The sequence below is a fragment of the Phodopus roborovskii genome, unplaced genomic scaffold (genome assembly GCF_943737965.1).
Source record: "Phodopus roborovskii unplaced genomic scaffold, PHOROB, whole genome shotgun sequence".
Taxonomy (NCBI): domain Eukaryota; kingdom Metazoa; phylum Chordata; class Mammalia; order Rodentia; family Cricetidae; genus Phodopus; species Phodopus roborovskii.
Genome location: NW_026126516.1, coordinates 293732 through 319041, shown reverse-complemented (window position 1 = coordinate 319041; position 25310 = coordinate 293732). Strand labels below are relative to the sequence as shown.

Here is a 25310-nt window from a genome sequence, read left to right as displayed (position 1 = left end):
AGACGTGGTGATAGAGAAACAGCTGAGAGTTCTACATCTGGATCAGCAGGCAGCAAGAAGGGAGAGGGCCTGTGGGCCTGGGTTGGGCTTCTGAAACCTCAAATCCCACCTTCAATGACTCACTTCCTCCACACCTCTTATCCTTCCAAATAGAGTCACTCCCTGGTGACTAACCATTCAAATCTGTGAGCTTATGGGGACCGTTCTTAGTCAAACCACCACACTATGTATGGAGGTAACCAACCATCCTCTTGATTGGATCTGAAGCTTGCTCCACAGAAGGGAGTTCATGCCTGATACTCTACATGGCCAAAACCCATGGCTAGGGAAGTCATAGGCTCTTTTGGAAGATCCATTGATATTGGAGGAAGGGGAGGAGTGCTGTTAAATGCTTTCTCTGGACATGGCATTGGCTCTTTGTTGTATGGTATTTTCCTCAGAATTGAAACATACCTTTCAGGAAGAAAGGGGAGGTTCATAAGGCTTGGGGGGGGTGGTAAACAGATAGCATAAGTCTGGGAGAACATAAACTTGGAAGAGTCTTGAAGACCCCTTGTTGGAGTATAAAAAGGAGTGAAAGACTGATGGAGGAGAATTACTAGCCGAGCTGGTGGGAAATTCTCAGACTGGTAGCTGCTGCAAGCTGTGTAGAGAGCTCCAAGGTTGCAGCCTTTGTGAGTTGTCACCTGTGTTGGGATGAACTTTTCAGTGATGCTTTTGACTCACCCATACTCCTGTTAGTGATGCCAATAAAAACTTTCCTTCACAAAGTTGGACATTGGCATGATCTGTACTTTGGTCTGTCATGGGTTCCTTTTGGAGGTGAATAGACATTTGTGTGCTGTGTTTCCCCAAGAAAAGTCTGTCACAGCAGACATTTCATGTAAATGAATCCATAGAGTATGTGGCCCTTATGTATATATTTTTTCTGTGAAGTATTAAATTTCAGAGTTAAACCCTGTTCTAACATGCTATTAGCACTTTATTTCTCTTTTTCTCCATTCAGTTGATGAACATTTGAGCTGTTACTACTTGTTACTATGAATAAGTTTTGCATGGTCATTTGTGTACAAATCTTGTGTGGACATAATGTTTTTACTCCTTTTAGGAATGTATCTAGAAATAGAATTGTTGCATCCTATAGTAACTGCTAAGCTGTTGTTCAAACTGACTCTCTAATTTTTAGTCCCACAAATAATATTTGAGGGATCCAATTTTCTATATTATTTTAATTTAATTATGACTGGTACTTTAGCAGGGATTCTGCTGATCTTAGATCAATTTAAGAAGAATTATTAAATTATTTCAAGCCTAGAACTGATGTGATTTATCTGTTTAGATCTTTTAAAATGACTTCTACATTTTAGTACAGAAGGAATAACTTCCTTACGTTTATTATTATATGTGTTCTTGTTGGTGCTCCTGTAATTTGGATTTTCTTGATTTTTTTTGTGTGTGTGTGTTCTCTGCTAGTGTACAGAAATGCATTTGAATGTCTTTTTATTTAAACCAAATTTGATATTTTAAACTCACTTGTAGAAACATTTATCAAGTAGAATTTTTGTTCCCTGCCTTCTGCTAATGTATTTGCATAGACCTTAGTAATAATCTTCTTGTCTTACTCTTAAAGATTGTTGACCACTTTCTGTAAATCCAAATCACATTGCTAGTGTAAATGCTACCAAACGCCACTCTGGACATTTAAGATTTAGCCATTGTTTTTTCCATTTTCATGTATGTGTATATGGTTTATTATGTATGAATATTTGTGGGTATACATGTTTGGGGTGCATGTGCCCATGGGTATGAGTGTATGTGGAGATTTAAGGTTGATGTGGAGAATCACCCTGGATTGCCCAAATACCTTATTCAGTGAGGCAGGGTCTCTCGGCCACACCCAGAGCTCTGAGATAAACCTAATTCTTGCTTTGGGGATCTTTTGCTCTTCAAGGTTGGAATTACAGGTCTGCCATATCCACATGGTATTTAGTGGGTTCTCAGAGTATGGGCTCTGGTCTTCATGTTCCCATGGCAAGTGATTAACTGTGAAACCATCATCCCAATCCCAAGATTTAGTTCAATATTATTCAATAAAAGGAATGGTGGGATAGAATAGAAGGCTTGCAACAACATGAATATCAAATGAAAAAATGGCATATGGTAGACAGGTGGCTACAAATTTGTTGCTGTAATTCTGTTGATCTCTTGTGAGATCTCTTTTCTTGAGAAGTTTATACAAAGTATATGAATGAAGGCTATGATTAACTTTATAAAGTATGTTAACAAGAATTTTTATAGAAATTATTTATAAATACAAATTATTTAAGTTGAACAGTCTAATAGTATTTGTAAATATAAATAATCTATATAAAATGCTGTAAATGTTTGGTAAGCAAATTTGAAGTCTTATTATTTACTTACTTAGTCTTTATTTTTCAGTCTTGCACTACATCCTGAGCGAGTGTTGGTAGCAACAGGACAAGTTGGGAAAGAGCCTTACATCTGTGTTTGGGATTCTTACACTGTTCAGACCGTGTCAGTTCTGAAAGATGTTCACACACATGGCATAGCTTGTTTAGCATTTGACTTGGATGGACAGGTATGGGATAATTTTCCTCCTTTTTTTATCAATTTTTGTTTTAAAATGCTTGCTATAAGAAATCATTATGTTTATAATACAGAATTGAAAACCAATTGATAAAAGGTTTTTGTTTATCCTAAAGTGCTAAAGTATAAATGGGTGGGTGGATGACATAGATAACAAAAATAAAAATAACAAGGGGTATTGACTTCATCATTACAAAGAAGTTTCTCAGTCCAAAAGCCAAAGAAATTCTCATTCAATGGAATATTACCTGGTTGTTACAGAAAATTTTATCTGTAACTGTTTTACAGTTAAGGTACTTGGGTAGTGCATATGGAAGATACCTTAGGAAAACTAGGTTTCACTATGTAGAGCTGTATATATTTTAATTTTCGGTTACTTTAAAGTTTTTCTTTTGTAATTATATTTTTATTGAAAATGAGACAATATCTGTGAGTTACTTTTTAATATATATAATTTTCATTAAAATTAGAAACAAGCTTGTTTTACATATCAATCCCAGTTCTCTCACCCTCCCATCCTCCCCTGTCCCCCTCCACCAATCCCCTCCCCTCCCCCACCAATTCCCTCCCCATCCCCTTTCTGCTCCCCAGGGAAGGTGGGGCCTTCCATGGGGGATCAAGTCTGTCACATCATTTGGAGCAGGGCCTAGGCCCTTCCCCATGTGTCTAGGCTGAGAGAGTATCCCTCTTATGTGGGATGGGCTCCTAAAGTCCATTCATATACTAGGGATAAATACTAGTCCACTACCAGAGGCCCCATAGACTGTCCAGTCCCCCCAACTAACACCACATTCAGGGAATCTGAGCCAGTCCTGTGCTGGTTCCCCAGCTATCAGACTTGAGTCCATGAGCTCCCCCTTGTTCAGATCAGCAGTTTCTATGGGTTTCTCCAGCCTTGTCTTGACCCCTTTGCCCATTACTCCTCTCTGCAACTGGATTCCAAGGGTTCAGCTCAGTGTTTAGGTGTGTGTCTATCTGCTTCTGCTTCTAGGATGGCCCTTCATGGAAGGGCATTTAATGTAGCCTCTCCACTATTGCTTAGATTGTTAGTTGGTACCATCCTTGCAGATCTCTGGACATTTCCTTGGTGCCAGATTTCTTTTATACAAAATCAAAGATCAAAAGATCAAAACAGTGAACATAATTATCACCTCACTGAATGACCAGTTTCCAAATGTTGTCTAATATTTTCATTTTCTGCTGGATTTGAAAGCATGCGTGATAACTTTGGATTAATCCAATTAGTGAGTTTCCTACTAGGTAGCAATGCTAAATGTTCTTTTCCTAAAGGCTTTTTCTAAATGAGCTGAATTTACATATTAATACTAGTAACCTGTTGTCTTGTGGATAATTAAGGCCTGAAAAGTCTATTTATAGGAATCTATAATAAACAGACTGAAGTTTTATACAGTAATGGGAGAAGGTAGAGGTTAACTTACTTTATAATTTATCTAAAAAATAACCACACATTATAAAAAATACAGTGTTCATTCTTTTAAAAATCGTGTGTGTGTGTGTATGTGTGTGTGAATATACTTGCCTGTATGGGCACATAGAGAGTTCAGAGGTCCAACACTGGGTTGTCTTCCTCAACTGTTTTTATCCCCTTATGTTTTGAGACTGATCTCTTATTAAGCCTAGAGCCCAAATTTTCAGCTATGCCAACTGGATCCACCCGTCTGTCTCTGCCTCACAGTGGAGGGCTTACAGATCCAAGCCTTAATGCTCAGCTTTTTGTGTTGGTGCTGGGGATTTGAACTGGTGTCCTCAGACTTATGCAGCAGGTTTGCTGTGTCACTTACTGTGTCATCTCCCCAGCTCACAATTATTTCTAACAGAAGCATAAATTATAGTTAAAACTCTGCTCATTTCTAGAATGAGCTAAGAACGAAGTTGTTTTTAAACCTAATCCCATGAAAAGCCCCATGAGCTGGCACAAAAATAAAATATACCAGTTTACCTTTGTAAAATTTGTAATTTTTTTTATAACAACAAAATAGTTCATTCTTACAGAATAAACAATGAGACCACACAACCCTCCTACTAGAACTGAGCCCATATGATTTAAATCATAATTCTTCCCAGGTGAAGCTGTTCTAAAAGAGCACTAGGTGGCATTTTTAATTTGAACAGAGTACATGGGTTTGTAAAGCTAATTATGGTTCATGGTAAATAGTGTTGATGAAGATATCGAACATTTCTGCAACATTAGCCATATGCCGATACTCTTCTAACTCCTTTATATTTAATTACAATAATGTTCATATTATCTTTACAAAGTACTTTAATTATTTCCATTTAACAGGTAAGGAAAATAGGTACAGAGAGGTTTTGGGTAAGTGCCCGAAGTCTCCTATGTAGTAAAGCACGGTATTCAAACTTGCTGGCGATTCATGTGCCATTGTATCACATCAGGTAGTTAATATTTTGAGCTTTGTGGCCCATATAGTCTTTGTTGTAGCTAGTGATTTCTTATTTTTTGAGATAAGGCCTATCATTGAACCTGCAACAGTACAACAGTGCATTTGAAAAGATGTATTTATAGTTAATCTACAAGTTTTAGCTTTTGGCTAGAGTTTGATTAGGATAGTTTCTGGATATTCATAGAACCGCAGGTCTTTCTTTTTACTTAATATGAAAAACTAAATGGATGTACAAATAGTAGTGGGATAAATACATCAATCTGCCTTAAAGGGCGTTGGAAATATGAATGCATGTATTTTGATTTTATAAGTAGAATTTATTTGCCATTTATAATGTGGTAGTTATTTGAATTGTCTTTTCATTCCCTCTGAATTTCTTGAACAAAATCCAGCGCTTGGTTTCAGTTGGACTCGATTCAAAGAATGCAGTTTGTGTTTGGGACTGGAAAAGGGGAAAAATGTTGTCTATGGCTCCTGGTCACACTGACAGAGTGAGTAATTCCTCTGGGCTTTCTAATGAATACTGGCAGGGAAAGTCTGACATAGAGTTCTGGGAGTTTTCTTTGGGATTTTGTCATTGTCATACAACATAGGTTATACAAGGTGTACAACTTGTTTAAAAAAAAGATACAGTTGTAGGGGAGAGGAAAGAGTAGGAAAGGAGGAAAGGAAAAGTGTAAATTTTTGTTTGTTTGTTTGTTTTGTTTTTTCTCGAGACAGGATTTCTCTGTGTAGCCCTGGTGGTCCTTGAACTTGCTCTGTAGACCATGCTGGCCTCAAATTCACAAAGATCCAGCTTGTCTCTGCCTCCCAAATGCTAGGACTAAAGGGAATTCAAGACAGTCATGGCTACACAAAGAAACCCTGTCTCAAAACGGAAACAAAACAAGAAAAATAATAGAATACTTTGTAATCAAGATTTTGTTTCTTTGTTTTTGTTTTTGAGACTGGGCCTCTCTCTATAGAGCTGGCTGTCCTGTAACTCACCCTATAAAACAGGCTGGCCTCAAATCACAGAGTTCTACCTGCTCTGCCCCTGAGTGCTAGTATTAAAGACCTGGATACTAATGACCATGCCCAGCCTTGTAATTAAGTTTTTAAATAAATGCTGTATTTTTATTAACCTAGATCAAAATTTAGATAGACTCTTAAAAATGTCTATCTTTTTATGAGAATAGAGTGACAGTGGTACTAGTTTGTAAGCATCTGTAAATGTTTTGTTGGTAATTTTTGTATGTTTTTTGCAGTTTGGAGAATATATTTTGGTTTGGCAAATTCTTTAAGGAGCCAATTACATGGCCACTGATGACTATTAAAATGTTACCTATATCTTATTAAACATCCTTGTTCTAACTTACTGTGTCAAAGTATTTAAAAAATTTGTACGTTGAATCTGCAAACCAATTTTTGTAAAACTGGTGCTGAATGATAATGGAATTCTAAAAAGTGTCATTAGTATTTTAAAATTGGATCCATGTGTTTCCACGTAGTGTCCGTTATGGTGAGTTGTCAGGCAGTGTCTTATAAGGTGCACTCTTCACTGTTTTGGAGAGCATCATGTTGTAGATTTTTTAGAGCTAACAAACTTCTTAGGTTAAGTTACACAGTTACCAAAGAAACTTAGTGAAGAGCACCATAGACAGCAGAGCAAATGAACGATAACTTTTATTTCATTTGTGCTTGATTGTCTGTTTCTATTGGATATTCTGATTCACCTGAGGGTTTTTTTTAACAATGTGGTTTGTTTATACCTTGAATTTATGGAATATTAAATATGAATATAGCACAGGGAACTCTATAAGTTAAGAAAGTGTAAGTTAATGCTGTTTGACTTATACACAATGAAAAATGTTCTGATTAAAAATGTAGACTTGGAGGGTGGTCAGGGTGCATGTGAGGGGGGAGAGAGGGTAAATGGGAGGGAGGGGGAGAAGAAGGGAGGGAGAGGGAACTGGGATCAACATGTAAAATAAAAAAATAATAAAATTAAAAAGAGTAGACGTGTCCTATATTATACCTCAGTATCTGAGTACTCCATGTGGAGTTTTGCCTCTGTAAAAACCCTCAGGCACCAGCCTTACACTCGAGTCCTGTTGACCCATTCATGTTATTTACTTGAATCCAAGTATTATTTAAAAGTTAAAAATGAAAGTGTTAAATCTACTTTATTGGCTACTCTGTCCAAGTTAACCAAATTGAAGAAATTGCTTTCATTCCTTATTATCGTACTTACCTTTTTCTCATAAGATTTTGAAATGTAGGATTTTTATCATTATTGAGACTGCTATAGTTTCTGAAAGATGAGGGTTTAGCCCAATTCATTGTTTGAGCAGGATTCTTAAATGATACCGACTATTTTAACCATTAATTTGATTTGTTCACAGATATTTGATATATCTTGGGATTTGTACCAGCCAAATAAGCTTGTCAGCTGTGGTGTAAAACATATCAAGGTACAAGAAGGCTCCTTCTTTTATAGTAGTCATTTTTTGGCTTTCTGTTGTTACATATACATCACACCATTAGCCATTTATTATAGTTACAGAATTCTAACAAGACTTGTTTTTAAAATGTCAACTTTTTAATACTTAGGTCTAGTCTAGCAAATACTTAAGGTGTACTTATTTTGAGACATTATACAGGGATAAGATTTAAAGTAGAAGTAATGAGCCACTCCCGATTAGGAAATATAGTCTAGTAAGATAGAGTATACTGTGTTCCTCTTGTTTCTTCATATTTCACTTGAAAGTGAGATGTAAGAATAGGAAATCAAACAAAAAAGTTTCTCATCTGCAGAGATAATATTACCTCATAGAAGCATATAGATATCACTCCTGTCACTTATGAGATGCTTAATCTGTGGGAGTCATTTAACCACAGTCTTTTTTTTAAAACACTTTTTGAAGCTATGACAGTTCTTACCATTCTCAGAGTTGATGATTTAAAAGGCAGCATTTGCTTTTCAGAGTGCCCAGCTAGGGTTATCTTCCTTTTTCTGTATTTGCTATCTGAAGGAACTTCCACCTTGATAGTTACTGTGTATTTACTTATGCAAGTTATAGGTTTTGTTTTACTTTAGATTTTGAAGCCTATAACACCACCAGTGGTGATATCAGTTTTTTTTTTTTTTGCATTTTTTATTGGAAATAGTTCTTTTTTTTTTTGTATCCAATACATCAGTTATAGTTTTGCCTCCTACACCTTCCAGTACCTCCCCACCTCCCTTTCCTTCAGATCTATTCCCTTTCTGTCTCTCATTAGAAAAGAACAGGCCTCTACGAGATAACAATCACATATAATGTTTATAGTTATCTTTAAATCACTGGTGCAAATGTCAAATACTGTCTTATGTAATTGCCCCTGAAACGGTCAATTCCTAGCGAGTAAGAATCTGTGTTCTGACTTTCTTATCTGTTTGTCTTCCTCTGCTTGCTCCCCAAGGCTTTAGGCATAGATTTTAAGCACTGGGAAGATAGATACCTTTGTCTTTTTATCTAAGATGATTCTTGATGCAGTACTTGATATATATATATTAAATGTCTGAAAAGTAGTTGACAAATTAATAAGATATCTTAATGATGATTTATGTTATAAATAAAGCTAAAACTTAAAAAAAATTCTTCTCTCATATATTAATTCCATCCTCAGTTTCCTCTCCCTTCTTCCTTCCTAGTCCCTCCCTCCACCTCTGCATTCCTCAAGATCCAGTCCTCCTCCATTTCCCTTCACAAAAGAGTGGGCCTCGCAGGGATATCAACCAGACATGGTGTAACAAGTTACAATAAGACTAGGCATATATCTTCATATCAAGGCTGGATGGAGCAACCCAATAGGAGGAAAAGAGTCCTAAAAGCAGGCAAAAGAGTCAAGACAGCCCTGACTACCACTGTTAGGAGTCCCACAAGAAGACCAAGCTACACAAACATAATATATATATGCAGAGGGCCTAGGTCAGGCCCATACAGGCTTCCTGATTGTCGTTCCAGTTTCTGTGAGCCCCTATGAACCCTGGTTATTGACTCTGTGGGCTCTGTTCTTGTAGTGTCCTTGACTCCTCTGACTCCTACAATCCTTCCTCTCTCTTTCTTCTTCAGCATTTCCTGAGTTTCACCTAATATTTGTCTGTGAGTCTTTGTATTGACTCCCATCGATTGCTGGATGAAACTTCTCTGATGACTATTATGCTAGATTCCAGTCTACATGTGCAGCAGAATATCATTAGGAATCATTTCATTGTCCTTTTTTGTTTTTATTTTTTGTGCCAGTCTTATTTGGTTCTATCTTAGGTCTCTGGGCTGTCCAGCCTCTGGTTCCTGGCCCTCCAGGCAGTGTCAGGCATGGACTTCCTCTTGTGATGTGGGTCTCAAGTTGGAGCAGTCATTGGTTGGCCACTCCCACAAGCTCTGCACCACCTTTGCCCCAGCACACCTTGTAGGCAGGACAAATTGTAGGTTGAAGGGTTTGTGGCTGGTTTGGTGTCCTGTTCCCTGCACTGGAGCCTTGCTTGGTTACAGAAGATGGCTGGTTCAGGCTCTGTATCCTCCATTACTAGGAGTCCTCGCTAGGATCACCATTGCAGATCCAGGGAGTTTGCATCGCACTAGGTTTCTCCCTTGTTCCTGAAATGCCCCCCAATTCCAGTCATATCTCCCTGTCCTCTCTCCTTCATGCCCTCAACCTGATCCCTCCTGTTCCCATCTCCTCCTGTCCCAAGCCAGCCTGCAAAATCCATGCTAATTTTCCTTCCCAGGGAGATCAGCATGTCCCACCCCACCCCTGCATGAACCCTTCTTGTTACTTAGCCTTTCTGGGTCTGTGACCATAAGGTGATTATCCTTTAAAGCTAATGTCCCCTTCTAAGTGAGTACATACCATGTTTGTCTTCCTGGGTTACCTAACTCAGGATGTTTTGTTTTGTTTTGTTTCGAGTTTCATCCGTTTGCCTGCACATTTCATGATGTCATTGTTTTTAAGAGATGAGTAATACCCCATTATGTAAATGTACCACATTTTCTTTATTCATTCTTTGGGTGTGGGATATCTAGGTTGTTTCCAGTTTCTGGCTATTACAAATAAAGCTGCTATGAACATTGTTGAGCAAATGTCCTTGTGGTATGATAGTACATCCTTTGGGTGTATGTCCAAGAGTGGTATTGCTGAGTCTTGTGGTAAATTGTTTTCCAGTTTTCTGAGAAACTGACACACTGATTTCCACAGTGGCTGTACAATTTGTACTCCCACCAGCAATGGAAGAATGTTCCCTTTGCTCTATATCCTTTCCAGCAAAAGCTGTTACTTGTGTTTTTTTATTTTAGCTGTTCTTACCGGTATAAGATGGAATCTCAGAGTCATTTTGATTTGAATTTCCCTGGTGGTTAAAGATGTTAAATGTTTCCTTAAGTGTTTCTTGGCCACTTGAGATTCCTCTGTTGAGAATGCTGTTTGGATATGTACCCCAGCTTTTAAATTAGACTGTTTGGTTTGTTTATGCCTAGTTTCCTGAGTTCTTAAATATTTTGGATATTAGCCCTCTATCAGATGTGGAGTTGGTGAATTTTTTTTTTCCATTCTGTAGGATGCCATTTTGTCTTTTTGGTGGTGTCCTTTCCTTAGAAGCTTTTCAGTTTCTTGAGATCCCATTTATTAATTGTTGATCTTAGTGCCTACACCATTGGTGTTCTGTTCAGGAAGCTGTCTCCTGTGTCAGCGCATTCAAGGCTGTCCCCCAGCTTCTCTTCTGTCAGGTTCAGTGCATCTGGTTTTGATCTACTTGGGCGAATTTTGTGCAGGGTGGTAGATTTGGATCTGTTTGCATTCTGGCATACTGAAATCCAGTTAGACCAGCACCATTTGTTTAAGATACTTTTTTTCCATTGTAAAAAAAATAATAATAATCAGGTGTCGGTCCATGTATGTCTGGGTCTTCAGTTCAATCCCATTGATTAACCTGTCTGCTTTTATACCAATTCCATGTGGTTTTTACTATAACTCTGTAGACAGTTTGAAATCAGGGATGATGATACCTGTATGTTCTTTTACCATACAGAATTGTTTTAGCTATACGGTTTTTTGTTTGTTTGTTTTTCTATATGAAGTTGAATATTCGTTCATTTAAGTCTATAAAGAATTGTGTTGGAATTTGATGGTGTTGGCTTCATTCTGTGCATTACCTTTGGTGAATGGCCATTTTTTACTATGCTGGTCCTACTGATCTATGACCATGGATAATCTTTCTATTACAGTGTCCCAGATTTCCTGGATGTTTTGTGTCAGGAATTAGATTTAGCATTTTCTTTGACCAATGAATCTGTTTCTTCTATTATATATTCAATATCTGCGATTCTCTCTTCCATCTCTTGTATTAGTGTTGATTGTGTCTGTGCTTACCTAGATTTTCCATTTCTAAAATTCCCTAAAGCTAAACCTTTTTATTTTCAGTTTTTTAAAAGTGCTCAGCTTTTGAGACTAAAGGATATCATGGATTGCATTTCTTTTCCTTTGCTAGTGACAATGAATAGTAAGGTGGTATTTTTATGCTAACAGTACATGCGAGGAAACTAAGTGTCAAAGGTGATTTAAAATTGTACTGCCTAGTACAGTAGCCACTAAGAAATATGGGAATTTAAGTATAAACTCAAATGAAGTGTTATTTAAAATTCATTTCTTCAGTCATTAGCCACATTTCAAAAACCACATTTCTGGGATTCACTGTTTTGGAAATAATATGTATATACATTATACACATATATTTATCCATATATACACATGTGTGTGTAGAGAAGGGAGAGGGAAATTTCCATTTTCTTTGAGATTCTATTTGACATTACTGATCTGGATTCTAGAACAGAAGGGTTAGCTCCTGCTGTGTCTCAAAAGCTTTTGGAAGCCTAGACTTTATTCCTCAAAGATTGTAGTTCATTTCATCTCAGTGGGTGTTTGGGAATTGTGAATCTCCCCAGGTGATTCTAATGTGAAGCCAAGATTGAGAGTCACTGAGCCGGAAGAAAATAATAACATCAAATTGGGACTGGGTAAAAGGGCAAGACCAACTATTCTTATGAATATAAATTATGGATGGTGCTTTTAGAAGATAAAGAATTTCACACATTAAAGCACTTATTAGTTATGTGAATGGATAAAAACCATAAGTTTTAGTTCTCTGAAGCTTCAGACTTTAAAATTTAAGGTCATAATATTAAAAATATATTAAATTAAATTGTAATTTACTTTTTATACAATAATATTCTAGGGATCCAATTTCTTTATTTAGAACTATTCATGTATAAATCCCTGCCCTACCACATTCAGTTTTTTCTCTGTGCAAACTATAAAAACTTATTGAACACTGTATAATAAAATAATAAGGGTGGCTATGATGATTCATGCTTGAATCTATCTTCTTCCAAGGATAAACTGGTCATTTATAATGGGTATCTTATTTGTAAGCTTTACAAAGCTGTTATTCAGCTTGAGACTATCCATGAAAACAACATATGTTCTTTCTTTCTGTCCTCTCCCCCATCTTAGCTGCTTGTATCAAATTCAACATAAGATTTTCCCTACCTTTCTGGCATTGGAGATTGAAGCCAGGGCAAATTACAATCTTCTGAGCTATATTCCCAGCCTTTATCTTCATTTTCATTCCTAACTCACTCAGCTTTTTAACCCAAATTGCATGTAGATTTTTTTTTTTGCCAAAAGCAATCTACAGAGCTTTTTTGAAATATAAGATTCTATTTATTAATTCTTTGAGAACTTCGTATAGATGAACAGTGTATCTTTTTTTTTATTTGATAATTTTATTTATTTATTTATTTTTATTTAATTTTATATAACAAAGTCCAATTAAATGAAAACAAACATTTATACACAATATTTGGGAATTTGGGCGTCGTTCTTTCCAAACTACTTCCTGCTGGTTAGGGGCGCTGTCGAACAGTGTATCTTGATCATATTCACTCCCATTCCTCTCCCTAACTTCTCCCAGATTTATCATTCCATCTCCTCTCACTCAGAAAGTGGTGGGTAAACTCCCTAACACCCATGACACTATTGTACTCAAAGCATAACCAAGGCATGCTGGTCATTATTATAATTATGACGGTCACAGCAGGGTGAGACTGTTTGATGGCATTTTCCACCCAGCAGGTTATATAACACTTTCTGATGCCATGAAGGTGGCAAGCAGGAAAGAAACTTTCTGGTTAGTACTAATCTGATTTCTATGTGATCTGTGTCCAAAGTGTGTATTATCTTCAGCAGTAGGATCTTAACACCATCAAGTTCTGGTGGGCAACCGGAAGTGTTGGGAGTAACTTTTATTGTTTTGGAGTATCTAGGACACATTAGACTAACAGCTTGAGAACAATTATTCTTGGCACTGATCTTTTTATTTGGCATCTATGGCTTCTAAGAGGAACATTATCCCCTGTGTAGGGTAACTCCAGTTTAATTCTTTTCTGTGAACACACATACACACACACACACACACACACACACACACACACTCACACACACACACACTTAGAAAGCTTATAAAATAGTAGGTTTCCATATGGCCTATCAAGTTAGTTAACCTATTCCTTTGCCCTCCACTCCCATCCCTCTCCCCATTCAAATACAGCTTTAAAGAAAATGTTAGCTCAGATTCCTTACTCTTATAGATAAAGGTTGAAACTAGTGGCTAGCGTGCTATAACAGCTGTGAGAACACTAGGATGAGGATATGAATACTGAATGTTACTTTATCATAAGGCAACCACTTTAGATAATTTCTAGTCTGCTGCCATAGTCTGCTGCATGGGATTATTGAAAATATTTCACTTGGTTTTATAAGTATTATTTGATAATATGCTTATACTGTATACATTTTAGTTCTGGAGTTTGTGTGGAAATGCTCTGACCCCCAAACGAGGAGTTTTTGGTAAAACAGGTGACCTGCAGACAATATTGTGCCTAGCCTGTGCTCGGGATGAATTAACATATTCTGGTGCACTCAATGGGGATATATATGTTTGGAAAGGAATCAATCTTATACGAACAATACAAGGAGCCCATACTGTAAGTATATTTAAATATTTTAAACACTTTTAGATGTTTACCACTTAATTTTCTTAAAACAAGCTAGCTAACTAATATAGCCTGTTGCTCGTCAGTTCACTTTCTAGAATAATACTGTTCTAACAATTTGTTTTTAAGACTTCAATTAAGAACCATGTAATTAGACTCATACATATTTATTAACTTAGTATAATTATCATCTTGTTTTAAAAAAACATTGCTATAACAGTGTCATAATAGTGGTGAGTAAAGTATGTTGACTTTAGCCACAGAGTTTTCTGGATTAGCTTTAGTAAAATAAACCAGTAGGCAATTTGGGAACATATAGGAAAAAACCCAAACCAAAAGCATAGATTCATTAAGCCATGGAAGAAGGGATGTGATATTTTTAACTGATTAAATTATTTACTTTGTGCATGTGGGTGTTTTGTTTGTATGTTTATCTGTGCACCATGTGTGTACCTGGTGCATTTGGAGGTCAGAAGAAGGCGTAGGATCCCCTTACACACCATTGTGAGCTTTCATGTGGCTGCTAGGAATTGAACCCAGGTCCTCTGGAAGAGCAGCCAATGATCTTAACCACTGAGCCATCTGTCTAGTCCCTGGGATTTTTGTTTTTGTTTTCTTTTTCATCGTTTTATTTACTTATTTTACATACCAACCACAGTTTCTCCTCCCTCCTCTCCTCCTCCCTCCCCCCACTTCCCCCTTATCCCCCCCAATCCGCTCTGCCTCCATCTCCACTTAGATGGGGTAAGGTCTCCCCTGGGAAACAACAAAGCATGGCACACAAAGAGGAGACAGGACAAGGATGAACAAGTCACGCCAATATAAGGAATAGGTTCCAAAGAGCCTGAGATTTTCTTTTTTAATTCTGAGCTTTTCATATAATTAAGTCAGAAAAATGTATTGCTAAAATTGTGTGTTTTTAAATTCAAACTGTTAGCAGTTGAATCATCTCTCCTCAAACAGTGAAGGGGTTAGTTAGCATGGAAACATTGTCAACTGAAAAGTAAAAAAAAAAAAAAAAAAAAAAGTGCTAATGAACCATTTATGAATGACTTGCTGTAAGCAAAGTGTCTAGAAACAAAAGTATCATTTTTTTCAACAAAAGTTATGGTAATTCATATTATAACCTCTAGTATGTAAAAACACTAGTTTTTCCCTTCATATTTTTCAATAGAGAATATGAAGTGTTGAAAATTTTTGCTTATCTTCTGGAAGAAAAATGTTAACTTCCTTGAATTTTTACTTTTTATTAGTTATCCTTATTGTCTTTCACTCGTTTGGTTGGTTGTATTAAGGCTTTTTTGTTTTGTTCATTTGTATATTAGAGATATGTAGTTTTTCAATATATACATTACAGTTAAGGGCCAGGGATGTAGGTCAGATAGAAACTTGATCTAGCATTATAGAGTCCTGGTCTCAATCCTGGTATGTACATATCCATACAGAAAAGTGGAAATGTTTTCCTTTATAGTTTATAGTTTTCTTTATCACCTATGAAAATGTCTTAGAACTCAGTCACTTGACTATTGTGACTTTTACACTTATTTATTACATTTAGAGTTTTGCCTTCTAGAATGCATTTTATATACAGTATATTATTTAACTTCCTTTTGTGTTATGTACATATCTTTAAATGCTGCCTCAACTACATATTGACTTTCTAATGATGTATTATATTTTTTGTGTATCCCTTGGTATGTTTGTTTATGCTTCATAAGAAAATATTGCCAAGGGAGTTTATTTAGTAGTTATTTTCCCTCCGAGACAGGGTTTCTCTGAATAGCCCTGGCTGTCCTGGAACTCACTCTGTAGATCAGGCTGGCCTCAAACTCAGAGATTCTCTGAGTTTGCCTCTGCTTCCCACATGCTAGGATTAAAGGTGTGACAACTGTCCAGCCTTAGTAGTTGTTCTTAAGAAATCTATGTTGCTAAGTTGTTTTTTACCTTCACCTAGGCGGGAATTTTTAGTATGCATGCTTGTGAAGAAGGCTTTGCTACTGGTGGCAGAGATGGCTGTATTCGTCTTTGGGATTTAGCTTTTAAACCAATTACTGTGATTGATCTCAGGGAAACAGACCAGGGATACAAAGGTAATAATTAAATAAATGTGTTATGCTAAACAAATTGTGAATGAACCAATGGTTGTGTCTTAGCACACATACGTTTTCTATTCATCCCACCTGGAGGATATTTGTTGATAGTGTGCTCACTGTCATGACAAAGATTCTTTTGTTTGCCTAATGCCTGTTGTAGTGAGACTAACAGAGACATCTGATAGACATTTACTTTTTTAACTGTGGATTTTGAAAATATTTTACTGTTACAATGCTAAATAGAACTATTTGCCAAATAATTACACAAATAAAGTGTATTGGGAATTGGTAAACTTTTGTTAAAGATGATTTAAATCAAATTTCTTTATTCATAATTTACTTTTTCAGCAATTAGAGGACTAAAAATAGACATAATAGAATAGATTCTTAGTGTAACATATTAGTCACTAATATGTCATTGACTTATAAGACTAAGATTAGAAGTAACACATTTAGAACAAATTTTCTTCAAATATTATTTAAATGATATTTGTGTTACTGGAGTAATATATAAATCTGGCCTAATTGTTTAGCCACATCTGTAAAGTAAGGCCACTACAAATATCTCCTAGTTTTAAATGAATTAATACACATTAATTATTTAGAATACTCAGTACATAGTAAACTTTTAGATGTTAGCGGTTACTCTATTTTCATTAGCTTAGATGAGCATTATTCTGAAGCTTACAAAATAACGTCATCTCTTTTAATTTTATACTCAAGAGGATATTGTGAGATATATAGTGCCTTTATATTGGCAATGCTATATACATTTTAAAAATGGGATGTTTTTCATAAGGGCCCAGCAGGAGCTGTGGAAAATGCAGATACAATAAAGGTGAATATCCTCTTTCCTTAAATCTGTTGATAAGTAGATTTAAGAAGTGAAATACAGTGAAAAGAGTTCTTACAGAAAACACACAATGTACTTCTCCAAAGTCAGGACCTATTGTAAGTGCTTGTAAGAGCTCAACTACAAACACAGTCTGACTCGGAATTGTGTAGCAAGGGAGACAGAAAAAGTATATCTAAAGGGTGGGTAGAAATCAGGTGTGTGAAAAAAGAAATCTATTGTTTCATATGGAAAAGGACAAACACTTGTCTTACAACCAAGATATAAAAGATATGAAAATTAATTTCCAATTAAGGCTGCATTTTATTGATGTAACATTGGTATTAAATGTATTTTTTTAACCAGGTTTATCTGTGAGGAGTGTTTGTTGGCGAGGTGACCACATTTTAGTTGGAACACAAGACAGTGAAATTTTTGAAATTGTTGTGCATGAAAGAAACAAACCTTTCCTAATCATGCAAGGGCATTGTGAAGGTGAACTTTGGGCACTTGCTGTTCATCCTACTAAACCTTTGGCTGTGACTGGAAGTGATGATCGTTCAGTCAGGTAAGCAAATCATTTCTTAGGTAAATCAGACTGTAAGAACTAGTATCTACCAACTAAGAACATGTGTGTGATCATGCACCCTGCGTGTATTGTGACCAGGTGGTGGTTTAATCCCAGCACTCTGGAGGGTGGATCTCTATGAGTTTGAGGCCAGCCTGGTCTACAGAGTGAGTTCCAGGACAGAGAAACCCTGTCTTGAAAAGCAAACAAACAACAACAACAACAACAAAAAAGTAGTGTGTGTGCCTCTGACCTGCTCGGGTACACATACGCATACACACAAACAAATAAGTGTAAAATTTGTTCTAAAATCTACCTCTGTGATGGTAGGTAAGCTGTAGGCAATGTGTAAACAAATGAGTATGTCTGTGTTCCTATAAAACCTTATTTATAGACATGAAGTCTGAACTTTGTATATTTTCTTGTGTTTCATAATTTTATTCTTTTATGATTTTTCAACCATTAAAATTTATAAAAATCCAGCTGGGCATTGGTGGTACACACCTTTAGTCCTAGCACCTGGGAGGCAGTGGCAGGTGGATCTCTGTGAATTCGAGGCCAGCCGGGTTTACAGAGCAAGTTCCAGGACAGGCTCCAAAACAATAAAGAGAAACCGTGACTCAAACCCCCCCCCCAAAAAAAATTATAAAATCCATCCTTAGCACTTAATGTTGCAGTGGTCAGGAAAGACAGAGTTTCATCAGTGTACACTGGCCAAATGAAGATGAAGATGAAGAGAGAGGGGTGGGAATAAAGGAGAGTGGTTAGAAAGAGACAACTTTGATACATAGGCAATATGACTGCATTTGTAAAACTGCAAATAAATTTGTGGAATTGAAAGGGAGTTGGTGGAGCTGCAAAGACAGCCCAGTGTTAAGAGTGTTTGTTGCTTTCAGTAGGCCACGAGTTTGGTTCCTAGAAGCCACTTTGGACAGCTCACAACCATCTGTATCCAGAGCTGCATTTTGGCTTTCTTGGGTACCTTGTGTGCTCTTGGATAGGTAGGATCAACATAATAAAAATGGCAAAAGCAATCTACAGATTCAGTACAATCACCATCAAAATCCAGCACAATTCTTCACAGACCTTGGAAGAACAATATTTAACTTTATATGGAAAAACAAAAGACCCAGGATAGCCAAAAACAACCTTGTGCAATAAAGGAACTTCCGGAAGCATCACCATCCCTGACTTCAAGCTCTACTATAGAGCTATATTCCTGAAAACAACTTGGTATTGACGCAAAAATAGACAGGTAGACTAATGAAATTGAATTGAAAACTCTGATGTTAACCCACACACCTACAGATACCTGATTTTTGGCAAAGAAACTAAAACTATACAATGGAAAAAAGAAAGCATCTTCAACAAATGGTGCTGGCATAACTGGATACTGACTTGTAGAAGACTGCAGATAGACCCATGCCTATTGCCATGCACAAAACTTAAGTCCAAATGGATCAAAGACCTCAACAGCAACAAGTTTTTTTTTTAAAGATATGCCTATGAAAGCATTGTAAAAAATCTATTTCTCTTTGCTGATCTCTTCTCTAACTTCTTGGAATAGATGCTTATTCTTTATATTATAGATTTTGTTTTATTATAACGTGTAGCCAATGGTTCTAAATGTTCCCCTACATATTTCAACTGAGTTTTATCACTGTGTTAACCACGGTGACAGTTTATTTTTCTATTATTTTATTTTTATTTATAAATGTGTATAAGATGCCTGCCCATGTGTACTGACTGCCCATGGAGGTGAGAAGAGGGTATTGGGTCCCTTGGAGCTGGAGTTACAGGTGTTCTGCCTACCTGTGTCCTGCTGGAACCTTAACTCAGGTCCTCTGAAAGAGCAACACTCTCTTCTAACTGCTGAGTGACCTTACTAGGTCTCAAGCCCACACTTTTGATGTGCAGTCTAGTTATCTTAGTCTTATATTGTAGTCTTGAATAGTATTTTAAGTACTCTATCTAAAAGACTACATATATCCTATTTTTCTTTAGGGTTTTGTTTTGTTTTGTTTTGAGGCAGTGCCTGGAACTTGCTCTGTAGACCAGGCTGGCCTCCAACTCAGAGATCTGCCTGTCTCTGCCTTACCAGTGTTGAGATTAAAGGCATATAATACCATGCCCAGTCTTATGTATATAATTTAAGGAATTAGATAGCTCTCTTTTGATTAGGGTAGAGATTACTAATCAATCTAAGATTGACAATCCGATCACAGTGATGCCAAGTCAGGACAGCTTTTGGAAGCTGGTTCTCTCCTTCCATTAAGGGTTCTGGGGATTGTGCTTCAAGTATTTTTACCTTTGGGGCCATCTCATCATCTCTGCTATATTATTTTAAAAATAAAAAATTCTGATATTCTCTTTCATTTTAACCCTGAATAATATTGCTATTTTCTCAGAGAAAAAAAATGTCTTGCTTTAAACCAGATTATCTAACTTTAATGCTCTTACATAGAGTTCCGTTTTTGCAGTATACATTAATTATTTTTATTTTTGAATTCACTTGTACAGGATTTGGAGCCTTGTAGATCATGCTTTAATAGCAAGATGTAATATGGAAGAGCCAATTCGATGTGCTGCTGTCAATGTAGATGGAATCCATCTTGCCCTTGGGATGAAGGATGGGTCATTCACTGTCCTTAGAGTGAGGTATGCTATCAGAGTAGAAACAGAAGTAGTGATTTATTGTTTTGTTGGAATGTACAGTACTCATCACTCTCGCCCACTCATCCTCTCTTACCCTCTTCTTTTATACGTGCTTCAAATAGTAGTTTAATTAAGTGAATATGCTTACAAAAATATCTTTGTTGGAAAATTAAACTCAAGAGCTTTGATCTGGGGCATTAAGAATGCTTAGCAAATGTGTTGGAGAGGTCGCTCAGTGGTTAAGAGAGTGTCTCTTCTTACAAAGGGACTGGGTTTGGTTCCAAGAACCCATTAGGTGGCTCACAACCCCCAGTTCTAGGGGCTCTGACTCAGCCTTCTTGGCTTCAACAGGCTCGTGCAAGTGTAGTATACATAATCTCAAGCAAGGAACACAGACATATACATAAAAAAATCTTTTATTTAAAAAAAGAATGCTTAGTACAGTGGTGGCTGAAGCTCTGAACTACAAATTTGGGCCCTGATTTGCTGCTGGTAATATTATTTTCAGTTATGACTCTCTGATGTTAAACATCCTCAAGGCTATGAGGAATGAGTAGGGTTTTGTTTATCTTTATGCTTTGAAAAAAATACCTGTATCCTTTTCATTTGTATAACTAGAAATGCTTCAGGTATTTATTAAAAGGCTGGGCCTTTAACCCAGTACTCAGGAAGCAGAGGCAGGTGAATTACTATGAGTTCAAAGCCTGTCTACCTCACCTACTGAGTTCCAGGCCAGCCAAAGCTACATAGGGAGAACCTGTTTCAAACAAACAGTTTGTTAAAGCTGATGCTAATTTGTGTAGCTACATTGCAGTTATTATAAACAGTACTGTAGAGTCACAGCATGTTCACAACACAGTGTTTATGAAGTCTTTCTTCTCCAGCTCAGTCATCTTCTACCCAGAAATGTTCAATTCATTTTTTTTTTTTTACTTTGCCCCACTTGTTGAACTTCCACAGAAGTTGTCAAGTTCATTTCCTTCCTTCCAGCTTAACTTTAACCAGCATTTCCTATGTGGTTTCCCAGCATGCCACAAATAAACAAAACCTCTGGAGTTATGTAGAGCTTTCAACTAGACCCTGACACTGGGAAAGTACCTGACTCCTTGACGTTGGAAGATAAATTCATTTGCATGATGTCATTTACGATCCTTGTCCTAGCCCAGTTGTGTGGTTGAGCTTGGGTGCTGATGAACACCTGTGTCCGTAGTTCCCAAAATTCCACATTGCAAATCTGGATTTATCTGCCTGTCTTTCTTTGGTTTCACTGTATCTAGTTTATCTGTAGCTTCATTGTTTTATGTTCTTCCCACTAATTTCTGTATCCACATCATACTGTGCACCATGCTTCAAACAGACCACACACTGCATCTTTCCATGCCTCTGTACTGTATCTTATTCCTGAAGAACCTTCTGTCCTCTTTGAGACTTAGCCAGTGCCTTGTGTCTTATGCTCAAGTCAGATTTACTCTGTTGTAGCTCTTGCTTTCAATCTAGTCTTAGTCTGCCTTTCAGTATTTCTTAGTTTTACACTTTCCTCTTGAGCAATTGCTGTATATTGTCACAGTTATTTTATGTTCATCTCTCATGCAAGGTCAGTTCCAGTTTAAATCCCTTGTACTGGAGCAACATAAGTACCCAGTGCTATTAAAAGAATTTGAATGTTTACTCTGCCCTCCATTTAGAAACTTTAAGAATGGTGAAACATGCTTCTGCTTCCGAAATTGCCTACCTGGAGCATTTCAAATGACCTCTGCAGAATTTTTGTGGAGCAGTGAACCTTCCTTCCGTTGCTGATGTTCCCTGCATCTCTGCCTTCCCTACTCCTTTCAGTTCTAGAGTTTTCAAACTCAATTGTGTTAAACTTAATAGTTTATCCATTTTTATGGCTGTTACCAATGTCTATGCCATTTTGGAAATTCATTTTAAGACATCCTAGAAAAATGGCTGAGTTGTGGTCTATTTTTAAAAACTAAACCAAGTTGAGCATGGTGGTACTTGCCTGTATTTCAAGTGCTTGGGAGACTGAAACAGACAGGTTGGAGTTTGAGGCCATGCTGGGCTGCATAATGAGACTCTTAAGAATAGGGAACATTGGAAATAAAATTCACTAGTGGGAAAAAAATGAATAAAAACAACCAAGGTAGTTATATAAAGATATATATTCAAGTGTATTACTCATATGGTGCTTTCTTTATTTCCCAAATGTCAGTTAATACATTTGGCTCATTTAGAAAATATGATGTTTAAGAATATTTCATAAATTCAGTATTTACAAAGAACTTTTATCATAAAAAAATCTGGCTAAATATTTTATAACCCGAATGCAGAAATTTAGTAGGGAGCTGTAGGGTACTTAAAAATAAGGTAATTTATGCACTGAAATTTAGCATTTTTTCTCTTCTATTTCTTTTTTTGGTGCTGGGGTTCAAGTCCAGGACTTCATGTTTGGCTCTGATCTACACACTACATTGTCCAGTCTCTTTTCTACTTATTTCTTGTCACCAAAATAACTTATTCCTCAGCAGATGCTACTTACCTTACTTGCATGTATGTTACAGTATTTGGAGACATTTCCAAATGTCTTTTGTGACTTTTGATGATATGGTCTTTTTTCTTTTTTAACAGAGATATGACTGAAGTTGTACATGTTAAAGACAGGAAAGAGGCAATCCATGAGCTAAAATATTCACCAGATGGCACTTACCTTGCTGTTGGCTGCAACGACAGCTCAGTTGACATTTATGGAGTTGCTCAGCGGTACAAAAAAGTTGGTGAATGTGTTGGTTCACTTAGCTTCATCACTCATCTGGACTGGTCTTCAGATAGTAGATATTTGCAGACAAATGATGGCAGTGGAAAACGACTTCTATACAGGATGCCAGGTAAACTTTTCTAGCACATTACATATTACATATTGTTCATAGGCGTTTAATGTTGGTGGTATTTAAATTTTCATTAAGAGTATGTTGTAAATTATAGTTGATTGTAGGCAGAGTAATCTGAGCTCTTTCAGGCATTGTGGCCTTTTCTACAAGACAAATATCTTTATAATTCTTCCCTACCAGAATATTGAGTTTTAAGTAAGATAAAAATTCTGTATGTTTAAAATATGCAATGTGATGTCTCATTATGTTTCCTGACTAGCCTAGAACTGGCTATGTAGACCATGCTGGTCTTAAATTCTGAGATCCACCTGCCTCTACTTCCCAAGTGTAGGGATTAAAGATTTATACTGTCATTCCTAGCCCAATATGATTTTTTATGTACATAGATTGAGCATTGTGAAATGATTTTCATAATCACACTAATGGTCATACCTATCATTTAATACAGTTATTGTAATTTGAATGTAGTAGAAACATTTGAGATCTTTATTAGCAGATTTCAAGCATAACATTCAGTAATACAGTGTGGACAGTAACAGTTACTGCACTGTACATTCAGAAAGGACACTAAGAACTCATCCTGCATAAGTGGAACTTAGTGCCCTGGAGAACATGTTCCCATCTCAGAGCTTTTCCCAGCCCTTGGATACCAGCATTGTAAACCCTTCTTAATTAAAACTCCACACCTCAAAATGACAAAATGACCTTCTACATTTCTATTTAATGAGGTGCTTTGCGAAGTAATCACTCTTAGGAGAACTTACTTAATAAGACTGCTCACATAGTACAACTGATGTATCTCCCCCAAGCTTTTCATTGATGATGTATAATAAGATTTATTAAGTCCTAAAGTCTTCTTACCTAGCACAAGTGTATCAGACCCCCCCAATTATATATCTTGGGTTTCTTTTTAATATCTGATTTGTCACTTTGTCATAGCTTCCGCCTTTTCTTCCTTCCCTTCTCTTTTTCCCTGCCACCCACCACCCCCTTTTTTTCCTTCTACCCCCTGCCTTCCTTCCTCCTTCCTTTGCTTCCTTCCTCCCTCTTCCTTCCCTCCATCTTGTTTGTTTGGATTTTTGTTGAACATGTTACAGAAGATGTTTAGTAAAAGAGACTAAAGCCCATGCCCCCAATAGGCCCCTTACAGTCTTTGTCTGCTTCATATTCTCCTCTGCTGCAGCAGCGGCTGTACTGTGAGCAGCTGCTTCAACGTTGTCCTGAAGATGAGGATAGAGAGATGTAGCAGAGTTCAGAGACCACTAGTTGCCAGTAGCGAGGGCCTCACTCACCCCAGTGTAGCCTTAGCTTCCTCAGAACCAAGCACCTGACAATCCCTGAAGAAAGGCATCTTTTGCTTTTTCTTATTACTTACCCAGTTGTCGCTAATTCTCTGTCATGATTTTAACATTCAGTTCTATTTTCCCTATGAATGAGCCCTTGAAATTACGTTCAAGCTCTCTAAACAAGTGTGATGTTAGTAGCATTTAAATTTTTTTCATTTTGTTTTTTTCTTCTAACCCACTTGCCTGTCTCTTCATATATTCCTCTCTAAAAGAATAAAATAATTTCTTAATGAAGATTTTTATTTTTAGGAGGAAAGGAAGTAACAAGTAAAGAAGAAATGAAAGGTGTTCACTGGGCTTCATGGACGTGTGTTTCAGGACTTGAAGTCAATGGGATTTGGCCCAAGTATTCCGATGTCAATGATATAAATTCAGTAGATGGAAATTATGTTGGCCAGGTTTTAGTTACAGCTGATGATTATGGAGTTGTGAAATTATTCCGATATCCATGTTTAAGAAAAGGTATCTTTCTTTTTATTATTTTTAACTAATGCTGTCATAAAAAATGTTCTTATAGTCTAGATAAATGATAGGAGTTAATTTTAGAGTGTATATTAATTGATGAAGCTTTATTTTTGTCAACTCAAAAATTGTAGTCCTGTTACATTTATTTTTTTGGTCATGAAATTTTTACCAGGAATATTCTGGAATTCATTATAATATATGTAGTGATTTTTTTTATCTTACTTGTTAATAGTTTCTACACACATATTAAAGACTCTGTAACAGTAATTACGGGAACAGCTGAAGTGGCTTGATCCAAATATATAATGAACATGACTTAAGGATTGGGTTTTCACAAAAGCTCAAGTGGCACTGATGATGCGTGT

General features: G+C 36.7%; 1 protein-coding gene across 1 annotated transcript in view; it reads left to right on the top strand.

The window, feature by feature from the left end:
* Eml5 (EMAP like 5) overlaps positions 1 to 25310 on the top strand; it is a 100555-nt gene that overhangs the window by 12452 nt on the left and 62793 nt on the right. Inside the window, exons 2-10 of the mRNA XM_051196452.1 lie at positions 2440 to 2599; positions 5423 to 5521; positions 7415 to 7483; positions 13904 to 14089; positions 16053 to 16188; positions 17390 to 17591; positions 20112 to 20249; positions 22875 to 23131; positions 24730 to 24942. Of these exons, the coding sequence (XP_051052409.1) occupies positions 2440 to 2599; positions 5423 to 5521; positions 7415 to 7483; positions 13904 to 14089; positions 16053 to 16188; positions 17390 to 17591; positions 20112 to 20249; positions 22875 to 23131; positions 24730 to 24942 (1460 nt within the window). The remainder of the gene's footprint in view (positions 1 to 2439; positions 2600 to 5422; positions 5522 to 7414; positions 7484 to 13903; positions 14090 to 16052; positions 16189 to 17389; positions 17592 to 20111; positions 20250 to 22874; positions 23132 to 24729; positions 24943 to 25310) is intronic.